At 27.7% G+C, this 20,491-nt stretch overlaps 1 protein-coding gene across 1 annotated transcript; it reads right to left on the reverse strand.

The window, feature by feature from the left end:
• Window positions 1–4,337: 4,337 nt before the first annotated feature.
• On the reverse strand, window positions 4,338–20,474 carry LOC119674566. The gene is made up of 3 exons (XM_038085710.1): window positions 20,265–20,474; window positions 4,677–6,443; window positions 4,338–4,364 (listed from the first exon to the last, which is right to left on the reverse strand). The coding sequence occupies exons 2-3, from the start codon at window positions 6,432–6,434 to the stop codon at window positions 4,338–4,340; spliced, it is 1,785 nt and encodes a 594-aa protein (XP_037941638.1). The 5' UTR covers window positions 6,435–6,443; window positions 20,265–20,474.
• Between the last annotated feature and the right edge of the window lie 17 nt (window positions 20,475–20,491).

Raw genomic sequence — 20,491 nt, forward strand, 5'->3', positions numbered from 1 at the left:
TTCTTGACACAAGCAATTAATGAAAATAATGATATTATCAATAGTTTTGAATTTTTCCCCAATATCACTGACGTTCTGAGGCCATTTAATAATAAGAATTTAATTCAGCTATCCAAAAAGTTTATAAAATAATTCTTTTAAAAAAATAATAGTATTAGAAATGTCAACTTCTTTGGTATAATAACAAATAAAATTGATAGCAACATCCTTTTTTATTTTTACTTTTAACATCCTTTAACCTTAACCTTTAAAATTAGACTCTTGCTTAAATTGCAAGAACAAAACTTTATCCTATTCTTTGGAAAAAGATAAGTTTGTCTGTGATTGAGGGTAAATTCAAAAAAATGTACAGCTCTTTAATGACTAGGAAGGATTTATCGGTTTTTTTTGATTATATTAAAGGCTATTTCTCTTTATTTCTGTTCAAAAAAGTACGATCACAGATTGTCTATAGATAATTTTGAAAAACTATAGCTATATAGTTTTCTATATATATCTAGATATATAGAAAAACTATTATATCGATAGTCGAGACAATTGTCAGTCTTTCAGTCTTATTAAATACGATGGCTTCAAGAAACTGTTCTTCAAATTTAGTCGTTCCATGCATAAACTCCTATGTATGTCAATTTTCTGTTCGTTTCAAAATGTGATAACTTTGAACCGATTAGTAGAATTTTAGGATTTCATAACAGCGAATTGAAAAATAAAATGTACGAAAGAAAAGCACCTGATACAGCAAAAGTCTGAATAATTTATATGTATTGGATTGGGGAAAATATATTCTACAATTTTCTGTTCGAACTTCGAAGTGTAATAACTTTGAACAGGTTAGTAAAATTTTAGAATGTTGTAATATCGAGTACAAAAAAAGTACAAAAGTACAAAAGAAAATTGTTGAATATTTCCTTAAATCATTTCATTGCCAGATGCTACATACATGTATCAATTCTATTTTTTGTTTAATATTGTAGATGATCATTGATGCATAATATTTCAAGATTGGTTTAAATCAGAGCTAATTAAAGCTCTTTCATAATAACAAAAATTAGTACTGAAAAAATTTGTATAATTATATATCAAAAATAAAACAATTAGGATATTGGAACCGTTTTGAAAATAATTTTTCAATTTTTTAGACAGTCCTTAAAAGTGCAGTTTCGAAAATATTTATTGGTTTAACTCTATAACTATAATATTGTTAATATTTATTTTCAATGGACGTCTTCAACAGCTTATGAAAATGAAAGAAACAAATATCTTTCTGTAAATATTGTATTTAAAAACAATATTTCGATTTTATATGAAGTTAATTATTATAATAATTTGTTACCGGGCTAATTGGTCAAATTTTAATATAAATAAAAAGACATTAATTTATTATTTATATTTAAAAATCGTTTATATTTTATTTCCGATATTTCGACTATCTTCGATAGTCATCTTCAGGGAAAACTGCACAAAATATAGGATGTTCACATTTTTATAGCGGATTATAAAGAAAAATCATACAATAAATACAATAATAATGATGACAACAAGAGAAAAAACAACAATAAAAATACAAAAGAAAAATTAAAATTATAAAAAAAATTTATAAAAAAAACAAAAAAAGCTTTACAAACATCCTGTGTCATTTGTTTATAATATTCCTGTAAGCCTGAGCACAGTTGTCCGTATCAGTTTTATAATTGAGTCTTATATTATTGGGCACTTGAAGTATTGAGAGCATTTCTAGAAAGTACCTCTTATTATGGTTCCTTTCTTCATATAAAATTTTTGCCTTATCAAAATCAGGTTCATGTTTATGCTCCATACAATGCACAGCCAATGCTGTATTGGCTTCAGCACCACTTTTATTTTTTAAACTGTGTTTATGTCCAGCCATCCTTGTCCTAAGCTTATTTTTAGTCGTACCTATATATATTTTGTTACATACATTGTACCCGTCACCTTTACAATTCAGCTGGTACACTACATTAGATTTGTCTTTATTATTAATTTTAGTTTTCGTATTGCTATATAATTTAGCTATTGTGTTTGTTGCCTTATGAGTAATTTTATAACGTTCCTTGTCATATATACTAGAATTCATTATTTGGTTTGACAATTTCGGAACATAATCAATGGATTTATATATTTTTTTGTCATTATTATTGTTAGGTTGGAGCTTTTTAAAGGTCTTATTAAGCATCATATTAATAATCCTTACGGGGAAGTCATTCTTTATTAAAATATCACGCACTATTATCTTAATTTCATAATTTAAAATATTAAATATTACATAATTATTAAATATACTATATATATAAATATATAAGGGTGGATTTAATAAATAATTTAATTAATAGGTTAATAATAATTGTGATATATATATATATTAATTAAATATTTATATATTTGGCAATATTTTTTAATGGAACATTAGATAAATATATAAATATTAAAAAATAGGAGATCCTTACCGATTTATACATCCCCAAATTTTTGACTATGTTAATTATCATATGCTGCAGGCTTACTTAAGATGTGTTCTAGGTTTATGAAGAGGGTTTATTCATTTTAAAAACTTATATGCATTGCGCATTTCAAAAATTATGAAAAAAATTCGAAAAGTATATCAGCATTTTTATGTTAAAACCAATACTTTACGAAGATTTAGTATATAGTAATACTCAGAATATGTATATATTTTCATTTATACCCTCTACAAACAGAATAGCATTGAAATTTAACAAAATTAATTAATTCCATTATTCTTCAGCTGGTTTATGATTTCGTTTTAATATAAACACAGCAAGTGAGTTTATTAATAAAATTTTTAACAGCAAATTAACAAAACTCCAGAAAAATGTGCGAACACTAAAGTCAAGTACGGTTTTGGCTCATTGCATGACTTCTTCTTATTTTAATTAAATACATATATTAAACTTAAAATATACTTATACTTATACTATACTAACTAAAACACATTTACGCTGAATGGACTGGCGTCGGGTAACTATTTCCACATCTAACTTTTACGCATCGAATAAATATGAGTGTAGTCGAGTAATAAAACTCATTGCATCTCTTTTTGTGGTGCAATTTTAATATAATAAAATCGAACAGAAGAACAGACGGATGGATATATGTTCATACGTAAATATTCAGTTTTTCCGACAATACCTATATTGTCTATTTTCTTTTACTTGTTCCAAATTATACATAGGGTCGTAAATTCGTTTTAAAAATTGTTTATGGATATTTATTTTACTTCAGGATTTTTTTTTTTTTTTTTCATACATTTACTCATGCAGGTTATAATTTTATTTAAATACATTATTTATGTATGGACACATCAATATTTTCAAGCAACTCTATTAAAAGTACTTCATATACATTCCTTTATACACTGTATACACTGTATATACGTGTATTTGTATATTTTTTTATGAACAATACAAACATACAAATACGTATGTATTTATATAGGTATGTGCAAAACTTTTTTGTATTTCTATGTGCTCCCTATAAAATTTTAACTGAAAAACACATCAGCTTGACTTGGCTCGACATCGATTCGTAGGAACAACTACCCTCGACCTCATTTTTTGCACATTTGGGATGCAAATATGCTAATATGACATCAATGGCCACATTTATGTACATATGCTTAAGTTTTTGGCATGCTTTAAATTTTTAAATATTTAAAAGTACCTTGTTCATATAAATCAATTTAAAACAAATTTAATTTGAATTTAATAAATACAAAAAAAAATGTGTACTTATATTATTATTTTACATTTTGTACTTTTAGTACAATATGCGTAATACATTGAAAAATCATTATAAAAACAGTACCATAAATGGTTATAATTCGTTAAAGCCACTTCTGTCACTTCTGTTCTATAATCTATAGGTTCAAAACAAGTATATTGTACATCCTTTATTTAACGAAAAATTATATGACATTTGATTCTATTTCTCTATCTATACGAACTTCTAAAAATAATTGATTACAATTTATTTGAGTTAGTATCAACATATGAATCAGGTATGAATATAATGATCTTATGTTCACTATAACAAGAAAACATAAAAAACTGGCAAAGGCTTAACATTTGTAGAGTAAACACAACTGTCTGCTAACACTCAATAAAAAACTCACTGTACTTAGTGTCCCTTAAAAGAACAGCAGAATAATGATAAATGCAGTTACGAGAACTAGACTTTAAAGGCACATGCTCACAAGTAGGGTGAGCGAATAGTAGGGTGTGGGAATTACCAAAAAGAAAGAAGAAACCCCCCAGCTATCAAAGAATAAAAGTGCCCAGATGTACTAACTCGAAAAAGGCTCAAAAGGCATGATCCAGTCCTATAGCCTAAAGATAATCGTCAAATATATAATAATTATAATTTTTACTTTTTCAAGAGAACTATGTTAGGATGACTCTGCAAAGGGGCTACGGAATACCATATATAATTAAATTGTCCAAAGAATGGACAAACAGCACTTAATACGGCTACAATTATACTCACTATGTCTCTAACTATTACCACTGGTAATTAATAACGCGAGAGCATAAAGGAAAAACGAACTAGTATCGTTAAGGATAAGTAGGTCTATGTGCAGCATCTTGATGCCAAACGAAACAAACCGGTAGGTTACAAAAATTTAATAATACTATTCTTACCTGATGATTATTCCACTGCTGTATAAGATGATCATAACAAAGACGGCATGCTTGTATCATTCCTCGTGGATCTTTCGGAAGTGAACGAGCTGGACGTGGATGTTGCTCATTGAAAATAAGGAAATAAGGACGGTTACGATCTTTTATTTCTTTCGGTTTCACAGTACTTATTTCAATTAAACTTCCTCGTCTCTGCTCATCACCACAAACATAACACACTTCGGTTGTTGAATTTTTATCTGGCATTGATAAATCGAGTATTCCAACTTCAACCGCATTAGGTGTAGTAATGGACGGGTGCTGGTGATTACTGGAAGTATTTCGTGTATTGGAAGAAACTTGTAGTGTTGACGATGAATTGCGTAAATCTAAAACGGCTGGTACATCATCTTCAGTCGTTGGAACATGTGTTGCAAATGTCGCTGACTGCGAATTTACTGTACTATAAGGACTCATTCGTTGCTGACGTTGTTTATTGCACTCGTTGTTATTTACAGAATTTATTGCCATTCCAGATGATTGCGTTAAAGAATGATATGCTGCTGTTTGTTGTTGCAGTTGTTGGTATTGCGATGGTTGATAGAGTTGTTGCTGCTGTAAATGATCATGATTTTGTAGTTGCTGCTGTTGTCCATGTTGTTGCGTATAAGCCTGACCAGGAATAGCATTCATATAGGAAACCTGACCTAATTTAAATTTATGATGCGCAAACGATGATGGTTTAATATTGAGATTTTCATACGAGGTACCAGCCCCACTTGAAGGTCGAGGACCAGGAGATTGCAATTGTGTATGTGATTGCAAACTGCTTTCCCTAGATTGCGGACGACTGGAGTGTTTATCAGGCAAGCGACTAGAAGGCATTCGACTATAATAATCACGTTGTTGAGATGCGCCTGGATTTGGTGAACCATTGCGCGATATTGGACGATGTGGCGATTCATTTCGATATTGCATATGACTCTGATGTTGACTATATTCACGTGGCTGTGATCTTGATCCTGAATTAGTATAATTATATGAATCAGATGTATAACCTATTGCATTATTTGCATCAGCATATCCACTTTGAGTCATATGTTCAGCACTTAATCCCAACATTTGAGCGGCATATTCTCCTTGTGTAGTCATATCAGCACCAATGTAAGGTTTTCCATCTATTCGCTTTAAGTGATAGATGCGTTGCACATGTGGTTTTTTATCACGTTCATATGAGTCCCATTGCTCGTTTAACGAACGATAACACAACATACAAGCCATCACATACATTTGTGTCGCAGTAATTTGCGGTACTCCAGTCGGTGCCTCATGACGTTCCAAAAATGAAAAATAAGATTCCGTTGGACGATCTTGATTTGGACGTACACGTATCGGTTCATATCCACCTTGACCGCCACATACATAACATAAAGGTACTACTTCCTGAGAACAAACTGATGATGGTGGTGTACGAACAACTGCTGCACTGTTCGCCGGAGAATGAGTTGAACGTATATTACTAATGTTATTATTTGCTTTGGCTACCGTCTGCTGTTGATAATATTGTTGTTGATATTGGGAATGTTGTAATTGTTGGTTTCTTTGGTGCAATTGGCTATCGGGCGTATGGCTTAGTCTTTCCGCAGAGCTACTGTACGGCATGGAAGAAGATAATGTAACAGGAGTGACTGATATCTGGCGTCCTGGAGAAGGAGCTTCATTTTGTGCTAAATTACCACCACGCAACTCATTTTTTATATAAGCCTTTGCTTTTTCCATAATATTTTGCTAAAACGAGAGAAAATGTAATTCAATACGATTAGTAAGTGTATATTTTTTATTGTTATATAAGCAAATTGCAATCAAATATTTTAAAGGTTAATGTTTACAAACGAAATTGATTTTTAAATACAATAGCACATGCCAATGAAGCCCCGCAAAATTTTGACGTGCTTCAACAATAATGGTAGAACAAGTCTTAAGCAAAAGTAATTTGTGTATCATATTTCTAGGTAATACAACTAAGTGTGTTTATTGGGGGTTAAACTCATTCACTTATTGCACAAATGTTTATATAAATTGGTCAAGAGAGACTTACGAAGAGTGACTGTGTTAAGTTTCTTATTTTGCTTAAACAAATACCCACGCAATTGATTGAATGCTTAAATAAAATAATGTTCACGATGAAGTATGTGCTTAAGTATTTATTTGAGTATATAAATGCTTCAAGTTAATTTATTTTAATAAATTGCAATAATGAAAATAAAAAGAATGTGATTTCTATATTCTGTATTCTTTCTTTGATATAAGTTGATATATAAAATGATATATAAGTTTCAAATTCAAGTTAGAAACTGTTCATGAATAATTTTAAGTACAGTTGTACATCCACTTGTAATGCACCTCCAATTCAGACTATTAACCTAGAAATCCTTGATAAGGTCCTTGTTATTGTTTTGACTAATTAATTTGTGAAAGTCAATTCTGCTGAATTTATTCATCAATTCATTACTGCGAACGAAATATGGACCAAATAGTACATATCCAAGACATTTAGAAATATTGGTTTTAACGTTTGAACTATTCCGAAAAAAGCGAAAACTGTAAAGCCTACGAGACTGCAAGCAGTTGACAGGTTAATTAAGAATATAAGGGTCCCATTTTATCAATGAAAAACACTGTCATTAATACTGTTTGGTGGAAGAACTTTTAGGGAGATAAAAAGTAAGACAAATATAGTTTTAAAGCAGGTAGAGTATTCCATCTGTTTAAAAGTAATAGAAAGGATTGAAAGCATAATAATCAATAATTTCGTGTGTTGAAGAAGTAATACATTATTTAGCTAATTGTCTGCTTAACTGATTATTTGAATTTTTTTTTTAAAAATTAATTTATTATAAGCATATAATTAGCGTTATCCTTGATTTAATGCTTATTTTATTATCAAGTACCTATTACACAAAAAAGTGCTGGTAAGTTACACATAAAAAGAAAAAAACAACGAATAGTTATCGATCATTAATAATTATTATGCAATTTACTTTTGTATAAGTATTTAACCGGGAGTATTTGTGGCGTGAATACGCCTATTAATATTTAAACATATAAATATTTGTATATTTAAATACATGCTTCATTTGTGTAGTTTTGTTTAATATATTTTAAAATTTAAAATCATTTATTAATATATATATTTATTTTAATCGTAATATGTGGAAATAATCAATTTACACAAATCTAGTTAATATTCATCTATATTTCATTATCATCTGTGCTCATATAAAATTAATATTTATTAATATTAAACAATCACTCATACATATTTAGATATATAATTAAAAACATAATAATTTGTATCCCTTCATACAGAATATTGGTTTAGAAGTTTTAAATATTATATACAATTACTAATATAGTGCAGTAGAGTATATTATTACAAATTTAAACTACAATAACAATCACTTATTATATATCCAATCTAACTTTGTTAAATTCAAATATTTACATTTATTTGCAAATATTTTATTTTTAATTACAAATGAGGTTTAAATTATTATCGTCCCTATCAGCCAGACCATTAGGATTATATGAGCACATAATGTAAAATGGATACATATTAGTACATTAATAATGAACTTAAATTTAAGCTAAATATGTAGCAGTGCCACAATAGCAATTATTGTAGAATTGTGTTCAAATTATTACTAAACGAACGAACTTCATACATAAACTTACAAGCCACAAAAACAACACATCCTACATATAATCATCCATAATACATTACGTTTAAAATTTGAAATACAATTATATGCAAGCTTTTGGCAAAATTCGTATGCGAACAAATATTAAACATTGTGCTCCTTTCCCTGGCAAGTCTGTTTATAATTTGAAATTTGTATATTATTTATCACAACGCTGTAGCAGTACAATTAATATTTAAAAATTAATCAATTTTACAGGGTGTTTTCTCATTTAAATGGAATTTATACAGAATATGACTTTTTGATATACGAAACCAAATAAAGTGATATATGGAGACTCGTTCTATATAAATTAAGATAATATCAGTAAATATTGAATAAGAATAAATCTGAATATATTGAAAAAATCCATGTTATACAGCAGTTTTTGATACATTATATCCCTTCTAATTTCACTTTAAATTTGTTATACTTTCTTAATAGATTTTAAAATTAAATTTTTAATTTTAAAAAAATATTTTAATAAATCTTATTTATATTATTACTATTATAAAAATTTTTTTTTAATAATTTTTTATATCCATTCCTTCATAGCTAAGGAAAATTTCATCAGAAAGAATTTTGTGACTGACCAAGGATCGTCCAATATATTTAATGGACTCATAACTAGTACATGACTTAACTATTCCAAAAAATCACTCTTGAGATGTTTAGGGTTAATTGGTAGTACAATTTTGCACCTTTATATAATATTATTGATTAATATTTAACTATAAAGTCAATTAATATTAAAGAATTTCCAAAAGAAAGGTTTTTTAATTAAACAAAATAGTATAGAATCCTTTAAAATGAAATCATCAGTCCTATATTATTTATCCACCACCAAATTTAAAAGACGAAATTGAAAACATTAGTTAATGTTAATCAGCATCTCCACTCTATCTTGTGGCTGTTAGTGTCTCTCTAAAGACGAACTCAGAAAAGTTAATATTAAAGGAATAAAATCGATAATACACTCTCCAGTTATTCAAATACTCTATTATTCAGATAAAAATTGTTTCTTTCCTTATAGAAATACTAAGAACAACATGAGTTATTAGAAGAAAAAAACCTCACATAATCCGTTTTCTAACAGATTGTCGATCATAAATGAAATAATTCAATTTTACATTAACAGCTTGGATGAAGCATCTAACGAAACAGTATTAACTTGTAATCTTCTACCAAATTTTTTCTTCAAATGAGTAACTGAATCCGGTTTTAGAAACAGAAACATTCCTCTTATCTTAACTTTACACGTGCTGAAATCTAGAGAAGAATAAGCAAAATCTGCTGATTTATATCGTCTTTATAACATTTCTTTTCACTTTTAAATAGAATACAAGTAGTCAGTACATAAAGCAACATCAAATGCATACCTAAGTATTGGATTTATTTATTTCAACTATTTAACATTAGTAAGTTTTTTAATCCTTATAAAAAATACAATTGATTGTACCAATTTGATGATTTATTGATGAGTAAACATCAGCAATCTATTATCAGCACTCTTTCCCGAGAGTTGAAAAACTGCTATAAAACAAACATTTTTAACGTTTTGATAGTTTTCTGAAATTTGCTAATATTTATTTCTTAAGGTAGCATTTCATTATCCTTAATTCCAGACTTCTAAGAAGTTTTGAGAATAAAGCAGTATCTATCTTTCATACAACATTGTACACAATAAGAACAAGATTTTCATATAATTATATATATATTATATATCCGTTCCCTTAACTCTTATTTGGAGCTAAGTTCCTCTGAAAAACATTTCAAATTCTAATAATTTAATAGTTACGTGTAAAAAATATTTAATAAAATGCGACCTTGGAAATACTGCAAATATTATAATTCCTTTAAATATTTAAAGATAATGAAAATTATAGCTTGAAGCATATTTTTAAAAGTACGAGTAGTCTATAATAAATGCGTATTTAAGTTAAAAACTGTTGTTATACGTAATCGGATCTTTACATATTACTTATAGTACTTTAAGTTATACAATAATTTAGAACATTTCTAATAATATTTCATTTCATTTCATTTCGATTTATTAATTTATTTGTTTTTTAATTTTTTTGTTTTGTATCATCATTAAATTAATAGGAACAAATTATCTGATGACTTTTTCATCTCAACTGTAAGTTCATTTCATTATTTTTTATTATTTTGATAACCTTCTGACTGAAATCAAGATCACTTTGATCCGTAACGAAATATTGCGCTGTGATTTTTGTTTTTTAAATTAAGTTTTTTTTTCGTATAAGAAATATAATGGTGTGGTAGACCATTATATATTTTTTATTCTTTCTATAAAAAGTAGAAAGAAACGTATGTTCCAGAAAATGATTTAATTCAATTAATTCATTTACAAATATAGACTTTATATAAAAGAAATCGTAATGTTTTTGATTTTAAATTAATATTAATAAAAATATAATTTATAGTTTTTTAGGAGTTACACAGATGAAGTAATAGAAATCTGATGTTCTTATTTAGATAAGAAACCTTTTTAACGCTTGAATGTTTCCTAATCAGCCAAATAGAAAAAGTAAGTTGAAGAATGACGCATATGTTTAAATCTTGATCTAAATAAACCTGATTAGTAGAATAATAAATTGAAATATTTCTCATCGAATACCAAAAGCATTATTTACCAGAGTAACGATGGAACAGCATCTTTAATATTTCCTTAATTCTGTGAGGATCTGAGATATTTAAAGTATTAAAGAAACTTTGTAGATTTTTTGACTTCCACAGACAACTTATAAGGTTGTTCACAAAGAAAATCGTGAAATCGGGTAATAACCTCAATCAGCTCACGAAAAATATATATGTGGATTGGTTCCAGTGGTGATATAGTTGTTTTTTAAATGATAGATAAATAATTTATTTTATTTAATAATTCCAAATACTTTTAACACAATATGTATATTTTATTTAAGGATATTTTAATTTGTGATAATTAAAATAAATGAATTTATTCATAATAAAAACAATAATTAGTTTTAGCGTTGAACTGTTCGTTTTGAAGCGTATTTAACTAAACTCTAACAGTAAAAAGTTTTTTAAATTACTGGAAAGAAAAATAAAATGCAAAATAATTTAATTATGCGATTTTTTACACAAACTTTGATTAGTCTACCATATCGTCCTTGTGCCAACCAAAACATAATATTAACTAAAATGTTGAATAAAACATTTTTGCCAAATGTTTATTATAACTTTTTAGTATGCACTTACTGTATTAATATAGACTTAACAAGCCATGTAAAATGTTTTTTAAGTAAATTAAATTAAATTATATAAAAACCAATTAACAGCTTTAAGTTAAATTGCTCAAGTTGAAGAATTTCATTTACAGGAATACTTTATAATACTTTATATTCGATTTAGTAGTTTTCATAAATGCAACTTTAAAATTGATATTTATCCTTCGACATCACGAAATGAAATATTATCCACTGACTTTTGTTATGCAAAATTACTATTTAATGAAATTTCTTGCGGACAATGCCAAACAATCCTATTTTCTCTGCAAAATATTAGTTTTCAACAAAATAATTTTCTGTTATGTTTGCAGTTCTTATTTTCATTTTTAAACAAGTTTTACTGACTTTATATATATTTTTTGGAATCCTTTATAACATTTTTTTTTCCTTTTAGTTTACTTTGTATTTTAATGGTTGTTCTTGATTGCAAACTTTTTATGGCTCATCTTCTTCCTCTTACCAACTCAGTTTATTTGTTATATATACTATATAGTAGTATAGTATGTAGTATGCAGTATAGTTGTTTTATTTTTTTATCATAAGAAATTTATGAAAGTTCCTTCCTTTTTTGTATAGTTTCACTAATAAAAATAAAAGTAAAATTGGAAAAGTACGTAATTTTATTTTTAAGTTGCACAGAATAATGAAATTTTAAGGAAAACTTCTCTAAGAACGAGACGGACTTTTTAAAACAAAAACAAGTAAAATTTTCACTTTAGAGGAGTACAAGTAAAAATAAATTTCCTAGATGTAGATTTCTATTTTTTCCTTTTTGTTTCTAATGAAAAATTTTGTAAATATTTTGATTAAATTAGTAAAAGTTTGTTTTATTACTCCTGCAAAATGTAAGGTGATGTTAAATAATATTAATGTTAAAGAGAATTTTTCATAGATTAAATAAATTTAATAAATATAAATTCAATTTATATAGAATAATAAATTAGTTCATATTAACTAAAATGGTCATAAGCCACTTTTTAAATCCTTTAAAAACAATTTTGATTTCATCGATTCTGATCCTTTAATTTTGATATTAAAAATGCACCACGCACTGGAAGGCCAATTTGCGAAAATGTCGATAAAATCATGGAAATTATCGAGTCCGACCTTACAATCATGTAAGCACTGTTTCGGTTGCCCAAAAGCTAAAGATTACACGAAAACGCGTTTGGAACTATTTGAATAAGGTTGGAAACAAAAAGAATCTCAATGTAGGGGTACCACACAAATTAACGCAAAAAACTTTATGAACCGAATTTCCATCCGCGAATCGCTGCTGAATCGCAACAAACAAAATCGACCCATTTCTGAAGTGTTTTGTGACATGATGAAAAATGGATCACTTACGACAACGTGAAGCGAAAACGGTCGTGACCGAATCACGTTGAGCCGGCTTGGCGACCAAGCCAAGAGGATGTGTTTGGTGGGATTGGCAGGCAATTATCTACTATGAACTGCATCTCTACAGCAAAACTCTTAACTCGAGAACTGTAATGTCAACAACTGGAGCATCTGAAGGAAACGATTACCTACAAACTTTTAGCTTTGAGCAAGGAGAGGAATTGAATTTTAACAGGGAAGTTCTTATACATCCACCTTATAGTCTAGACCTTGGCACTAAGTGTTTACCATTTCTTCCTGTCCATGGCGAATGATTTTTCTAGTGAAAAATTCGTCTCAAGAGAGGCTTATGAAAATCGGTTGTCTCAATTTTTTGCCAATAGAGACGAGGACTTCTATGAGAAAGATATAATAAAATTAACTTTAAAATGACAACAAGTTATCGAACAAAACGGTCCATATTGGACCCAAATCGGATCATTCTAACTATGGTAAGTAAGCCTTCAATTTCATGCAAAAATATGGGATTTCTTATTATTAAAGAACTTATTATAAAGGACACTTATTATTTTAATGAAAAGAAAAAAGATCATCACAACAATGTACCTACTTATGATATAAAAATGTTTAATAAAATCAACTAAATATTCATTACTGATTTTTGTTTCTTGATCAAAGTTGGTCATTATTTTTATACCGTATGCTTCCTCAAAAATAGAGAGATCAAAATATTTTGGTAATTTTGGACGTGTTTCATCAACTTATCTTTACTAAGCTGATATTAATTCTAATTTGAGTGTATATTAATGGATTCAAGTCTTATATGTCATATACTTAAACTTGTCCTATATAAAACATTTTTGAACTATTTAAAACAAACGCACATTACATTTCAAATCAATAAATGTTGATTTAAAATAATATCTAACATAAACTGATTTTTGTTACCTTTAAAATATTTATTTTTCTGGTTTGAACTACTGACTTCTGACAGTTAGAATTTTCATCATTATTGGTACTATATTTTTACACAACATGTCGTTAACCATTACTATGTTAGATGGTCATTGCTAGATTTGCACAGTATTATTTTCTTTTAGATATTTTAGATAGTGCGCATTTGCGACTATGAGATACATTCTATTGTATTGCAATAATCAAATGGTGTCGCTGCATTCCACTACACGGAAAACTCGTCTTAAATATGGTTGGGTACCAGTACCATGGATTCTTGAATGTTCTGCATAAATATGCGACTTTATCCGCACATAAAACTGTTTTTCTTCCATTCTTTTGCAAATACCAAAAGTAACGTCATTTAAGCATCTGAAATTCGATAACTATCTATCCGAATACCATTTGACTTTTACACCACATTTTAAGATTGTTAGTTAATAAAAATTATATCTATTTTGAATGTGTAAAGTTGTTTGATGGCTAATTGGAAGACCTACTGAATGACTACACCAAAAATTTATTCAACATTTCTCATGAAATTTTTAGCTACGAACACCTTTCCTTTATAAATACCAGTACCAGAACTGTAGTAATTTAATTCTTTAGTCCACATAAAAATCTTTAGTCCACAATTTCCGTTTGATATTGAATTGAAATTCGTGCTAATATTTTTATATATTCAAAACAATCATTTCCGTTTCTGTTGAATTAGAAATTTTTTACTTCAAGCTACAAACGCATTTTTATGTGCGAAGTGATTAATATTTTTTTTTTTCTCTCTGAACTCATATATATAATACATAAAAACATAATTTTTATGTAAAGTTAAAGCAAAAAAAATACTTAAAATACTTAGTATTATGTATATTTTTGAAATTATTTTTTCATTTAAGTTAACGTTTAACATTTGATTCGAGTGCATTGCACTAAGAGTATTTCACCAAATAAAAAGAACAGAACTACACTCCGGAAAATTCATCCGAACATGCAAAGCACTCTTATGCAAAAAGTGGGATTGCTGGGGCGCAATGTCAATTTTGATTCATATTTTTTCTTCCAATTTTTTTGTTTTTAATTTTATGTAATATTTTTTATTTGTTTAGATGCATACATTTATTTTGTATTTTATTTTGTGAAGTGGAAGTAAGTTTTTCTATAATGCAGGTCCTTTGCTATTTGCGCAGAACACATTCAAATGCAAGCCGTCGTACGTCGCTGGTGTAAAGTGCAGCCCTGACCTATTTCAGGCACTACCATTATGCCCCCCTCTATTCTTGGGTTGAATTTTAAACTTTTCTACAAATTTCGTCTGTGCCTGTGTATGAACGCTTTGTGATTACGGGTGAAGTGCTGTGTATGAGCAATGGACTGCACTTCTCGGAAATGTAAAACGAATAAAAAAGTTAGAATAATTATAAGAATGCAAAAAGAACAAACTAAAGTTGGCAAAAACTTTTCCTTATAGGTTCGTATCTATGTGCACACGCAAGTACTTAAAGAATTGCAAAAAGTTTTCTAGCTGAAAAGTTTAACGACAGAAAGTTTTGAAATTCAAACATTTGCAATTTCAATTTTACTTTGCCGTTATTTAAGTTTTTTATTTGTTTTTCTTCTACTGTTGCAACTATTCGGAAAGAATAAGAAAAAAATATATTAAAAAGTTGAACAGTTTTGATCCAGTTTAAAACTGATAACGTAAATATTTAAAGCATTTTTAAGTAACCAACCAAGTTACGCTGCTTAGCACAATTAAAGGCAGAAATTTTCAAATAGGGGATTACCTAAAAATTTAGTCGAATAATATATTATTTATTAAAAATCTACTTTTACGATTTTTTTTTAAATTGTTTTACGTCTTTTTAAAATTTTTGCACGGCTTAAAAGTTCGTAATTACAGGAAATTTACTCCTTTGCTTGTTTCGTCAAGGGCATTCGTAGTCCTTTGAAAATTGAGTTGGACTTTTAACCTTAGCTTTTTTTAAAGCTAACATCTTTATAATGCAGTAAAAAAAAGTTGAATATTAAAATATAATGAAAAGACCTGCTAAACAATTCACATCTAATCATTTATATATCATGCTGCTGTTCTCCAATCGATCTATCACTTTCTTAGATGTTCTTTTTTTTTCACGTTTCCCTAAATTTCACATTGAAGTATTTTGTCTTGGTTTCTTTTGATATGCTTTTTACGTACAGCACATATATGAGTCAGTCTAGCTCATGATTATAGGGTGTCTTATTCGACTGTTTCAAAAAAACCACGAAGTATATAAAATATATATAAAACTTTATATCCATATCCTTTTGGCTACTCATCACAGTACTATCTTATAAAATTTGATATGAACCTTCGGTACATAATTTTTCAACATAGACCATAAAACCTTGCATTAACTGTTGAGATTGTATTCTCTATGGTCACTGCAACAAAGTTGATATCGGTGAACAGGGCACCAACTCAACAAAATTGATTTCGGTGAAAAGAACGCCAAGTTATTTAAAAATGTTAACATCTTCAAATGGTCTATCGTTTATTGTTAAGTTATTGATACTATTGAAGTAGTGTCAAACAACTTTACCAACTTTGTTTACCACGTATTTTATTTTCTAATGCAATCAAAAAAGCATTTGCCTATTTCCTACTAAAAGTCTTAGGTTTTCTGCACATCATCACAATTGCATTAATATATCTAAAACCGTCAAATAACGCCGATACACGATTAAAGTGCATAATCCCTAAATTTTTACAAAATGGAAGATCATTTGATTGTTTAGCCTTTACAGATGCATATTCAACCAGATGCGGTATATATGGTCGGCTTACTGTCGCTATTTGATAGCGTCGATTAACATCAGATTGTTTGTTGCCTGATCCTTCATTTATATAGGATCATCTATCTTAAGAAATAACAAATTAAAGATAAATCTTCAGAAGCCTCCTAATTAGAGTTGGTCATTATCAGTTTCTGGGACATAGAGACTAAAAAGGCATGACAAGAGGAAGGAATAGAATCTGATTTACCACAGTAATTAAACGAAGCAGTCAAAACAATCGCATTGAAAGTGGGCTTATTTGCTAATTAATATATAAAAATATAAAAAAAAAGTTGTTAAAACATATAAAAAATACAATTAAATTAAATTCACGAAATAAATCTTTCTGTTGTACTCCCACATGAAGTCGTTACTTAATTTACCTTAAATGTATAAATAAGTATACCAATAAAAAATAAATAAGTGTTAAAAAAATCATTTTCAATATTAAAAAGAACTTTTATGCAGTGATTTAATATTACATATTAGAAAGGTTAAAACTGTCTTGGCATATCTGCAACTACTCTGGGCAATTGCCTAAATAAAATTTAGCGTATGCGTACACCTATTTGTTATATAATAAAGCATTGCGAATGTTCAATTAAGGCAGTAATGCCAAAAATCAACAATAAATTCCATGATATTATTATGCGTAATAAACTTATTATAAAACGTAAAGTTATTGAAACTATAGGCATATATCATGGCACGGTATTCACATTTTCCAATTGTAAACCATTAGACAGATCTTGTAACAAGTTCAAAGTAACGTTATAAAATATTTTAACATAATCCAGATCAATTTTTGTATTGATTCATTTTAATGGAACCATCATTATACACAAACAAGCCAAAATGAAAGACTTTCCCATGATGGTCAGACTTTATATAACTTTAATGTCAGATTGTTAGCGTCAGATTTTTAGGAATAAAAAAGGAATTTTATTAGTGAACTATCTTCAAACTGATATTATTTTACTTAGAATATTATTCAAAAATTGTGTACAACTTGAATGCAAATATTTGTCAAAAAAAAAACACCAGTTTGCAAAAGAGAAAATTATTTTAAATCTATATTATGTACCTTCTTCCACATCTGAAAAACCGATCGCTAGTTATGGCACCAATTGTAGCAACAACTAGCTTATTCTCCAAATTTAATGCCTTCTGGATCTACTCACATCTCAAAAAATCTTTTAATAGATCATGATGCAAACCTTTCAGAAAATCATTGCAGATATAGAATCCATTAATTGGAGCATCTTTAAAGAGTATTGAAGTAGGGGTAGATACTTATTTTTACATTTAAGTCATTTTTTTTATTTTCATTTCGTAAACTTAATGAACAAAAGTATTCTACACACGACTATATTAAGTCGTTTCCTTTTGCTTTATCTTTATCTTTATAATAAACTCTTAACTATAATAGTGTTTAACGTTCTATTAGTGTATTTATGACGGTTGTTAATCAGATTTAACATCATCTGATTAATTTTGTTGAATTATATAACAATATGTTTCATTCAAAATTTAAATACAACCTTGCGTTTTAATTGTATCCATTGTATAGTGTTTATTATCATAAAGTATATCATAATAAATGCTATTTATTACAATGAGAGACAATTATAACAATCAACTTTTCAGTTTAATCGTACTATACTAACTAAATATAATTTTATATCAAATCGATGTTATAAATGATTTAGTTTTTATTAAATATTTCGAGAATTATATTAAATTATAGATCAAACAAGTTTAGATAAACCAATAGTGAGTGATAAACGACGCTGATTAAATTTTTATATTTATTTTAAAAAATTGGATTATACACATTTGTATTACAATTTAAAGGATTTAGTTATTTTTAGAAGTTAATTAACACATTGTTGATCGGTCACGAGTTAATTGAAGTAATGAAAACGAGGCGGTAAATTTGTTTAAATTCAGCTTTCCGAAGATTTCAATAAAATTTTTAAACAAACTCAAGATTCCGGATTGAACTGCTTTTTTAAATTAAATATATGTATATTTGCATGTGAGACTACAATATTTCAATTAACATGTTTTTTTTATTCTTGAGCAGAGTTAACATCGTGCTAATTTAATAGTATTTTGAATAATAATAATATTTACATGAACCAAATAGAAATCGAGGCAACCAATGGTTTCAGACAAAAATAAAAGAAGAAGACCCACGATCATTATTTATTTTTATTTGTATTCGTATATATTATTTTAATAAATATGATTACGAAACTGAAAATATAATTAAATATATATTTTATATAATTTTATTTTAAGACCCGAATATAACCAAATATTTATATATATAACCATTTTTTATAAGAACTTATCCCACTATTATAAAAAATGGTAATATGTATAATTATTTAGTTATATTCGGGTCTTAAAATAAAATTATATATAATATATATTTAATAATATTTTCAGTTTCGTAATCATATTTATAAAAATAATATATACGAATACAAATAAAAATAAATAATGATCGTGGGTCTTCTTCTTTTATTTTTGTCTGAAACCATTGGTTGCCTCGATTTCTATGTTTCGATTTAAAATGTATGTCCTAGTGACGAATTAACTGTCTTACTCTGCATTCGATTTGACTGATTATAAACTAGTCCGATTAAACTAGTTATTGATAGGGTAGTTAAAAATTTTATTCGATCAACTAAATTCTCGTTACGAATATAATTAGAGTAGTCCGTAACAGAATGTGCTTAAACTAAACATTTTTTGTCTTTTTTACAGAGCAGTATAAAAATCTTTTTGAAAGAACTATAAAGACAAAAAAAGCATTATTATTCGGCAAGTCTTCGCTACATAAAAGAAAAACCAAAGTTAAATTACTGACTTCACTTAAAAATGATTATTTTATATTTATATATTATTATTAGAAAGTGCAATGATACTTTCTCTTAGTGAAATATATTTTTTTACCTCTGCAAAAAAAAAAAATTTGCTAAAACTTATATCTCTGGGTTCAAGATCCTAAACCTTATTCGACTGAAAGAAAACTCTATTGTGTACTGAACATACTCCTTGGCACACATAAGGCACGCGCAGATAAGATGTATAAAAGTTTTACTTTACATTTCGAAGAACCTGCCTTTATCACTCCTTTAGTCACATTTCTTAAAGGTGATACTAAACAGGAGCATGTGCAGTTAAGGTATTTGTAATTAATCTAAGCTAATATGGGCTAGGCTACGACCAGCTTGAACTATTGTGCTCTGTAACTAATATAATCTAAGGTTTAATATTATAGTTTGTTTTATACAGCAGTTATTAAAGAAAAACGAATATTAAATTATTGACTTCTATATACAGATTATTTTACTTGTTCCTAGTTATTTATGATCATGCATTTAGTATAATTTGAAAAATATCATAAAATTTTTAAAATTAATAATACAATATTTTATAATTACTCAAAATGATAAATTTTTTTAAAATATTACCTTTGTTTGGATCTTTTTTTCGTACGCAACCTTCTTTAATTTATTTCAGTAGAATTATCTGAATAACTTAAATGCAATAGGAAAGCCACAAACTGTCAACTATTGAACATTAGGGGATCCATGCTTCCAACAAGAATAGTCCGAGTGGAGTTCAATAATGAATGTAGCAACTTCTTTGAAGATATTAAGTAATCCAAATAAAAAAAAAAGGCCAAGATAAAATCAAA

Source organism: Teleopsis dalmanni, chromosome 2 (assembly GCF_002237135.1).
Source record: "Teleopsis dalmanni isolate 2A chromosome 2, ASM223713v2, whole genome shotgun sequence".
Taxonomy (NCBI): domain Eukaryota; kingdom Metazoa; phylum Arthropoda; class Insecta; order Diptera; family Diopsidae; genus Teleopsis; species Teleopsis dalmanni.

What these genes read in the sequence shown, in the direction of transcription:
- LOC119674566 (XM_038085710.1), bottom strand. Translation starts at nt 6,434, where the DNA reads ATGGAAAAAGCAAAGGCTTATATAAAAAATGAGTTGCGTGGTGGTAAT. An exon ending in AGCAGTGGAATAATCATCAG is followed by an intron (nt 4,365 to 4,676) that starts GTAAGAATAGTA and finishes GATTATCTTTAG; the next exon opens with GCTATAGGACTGGATCATGC.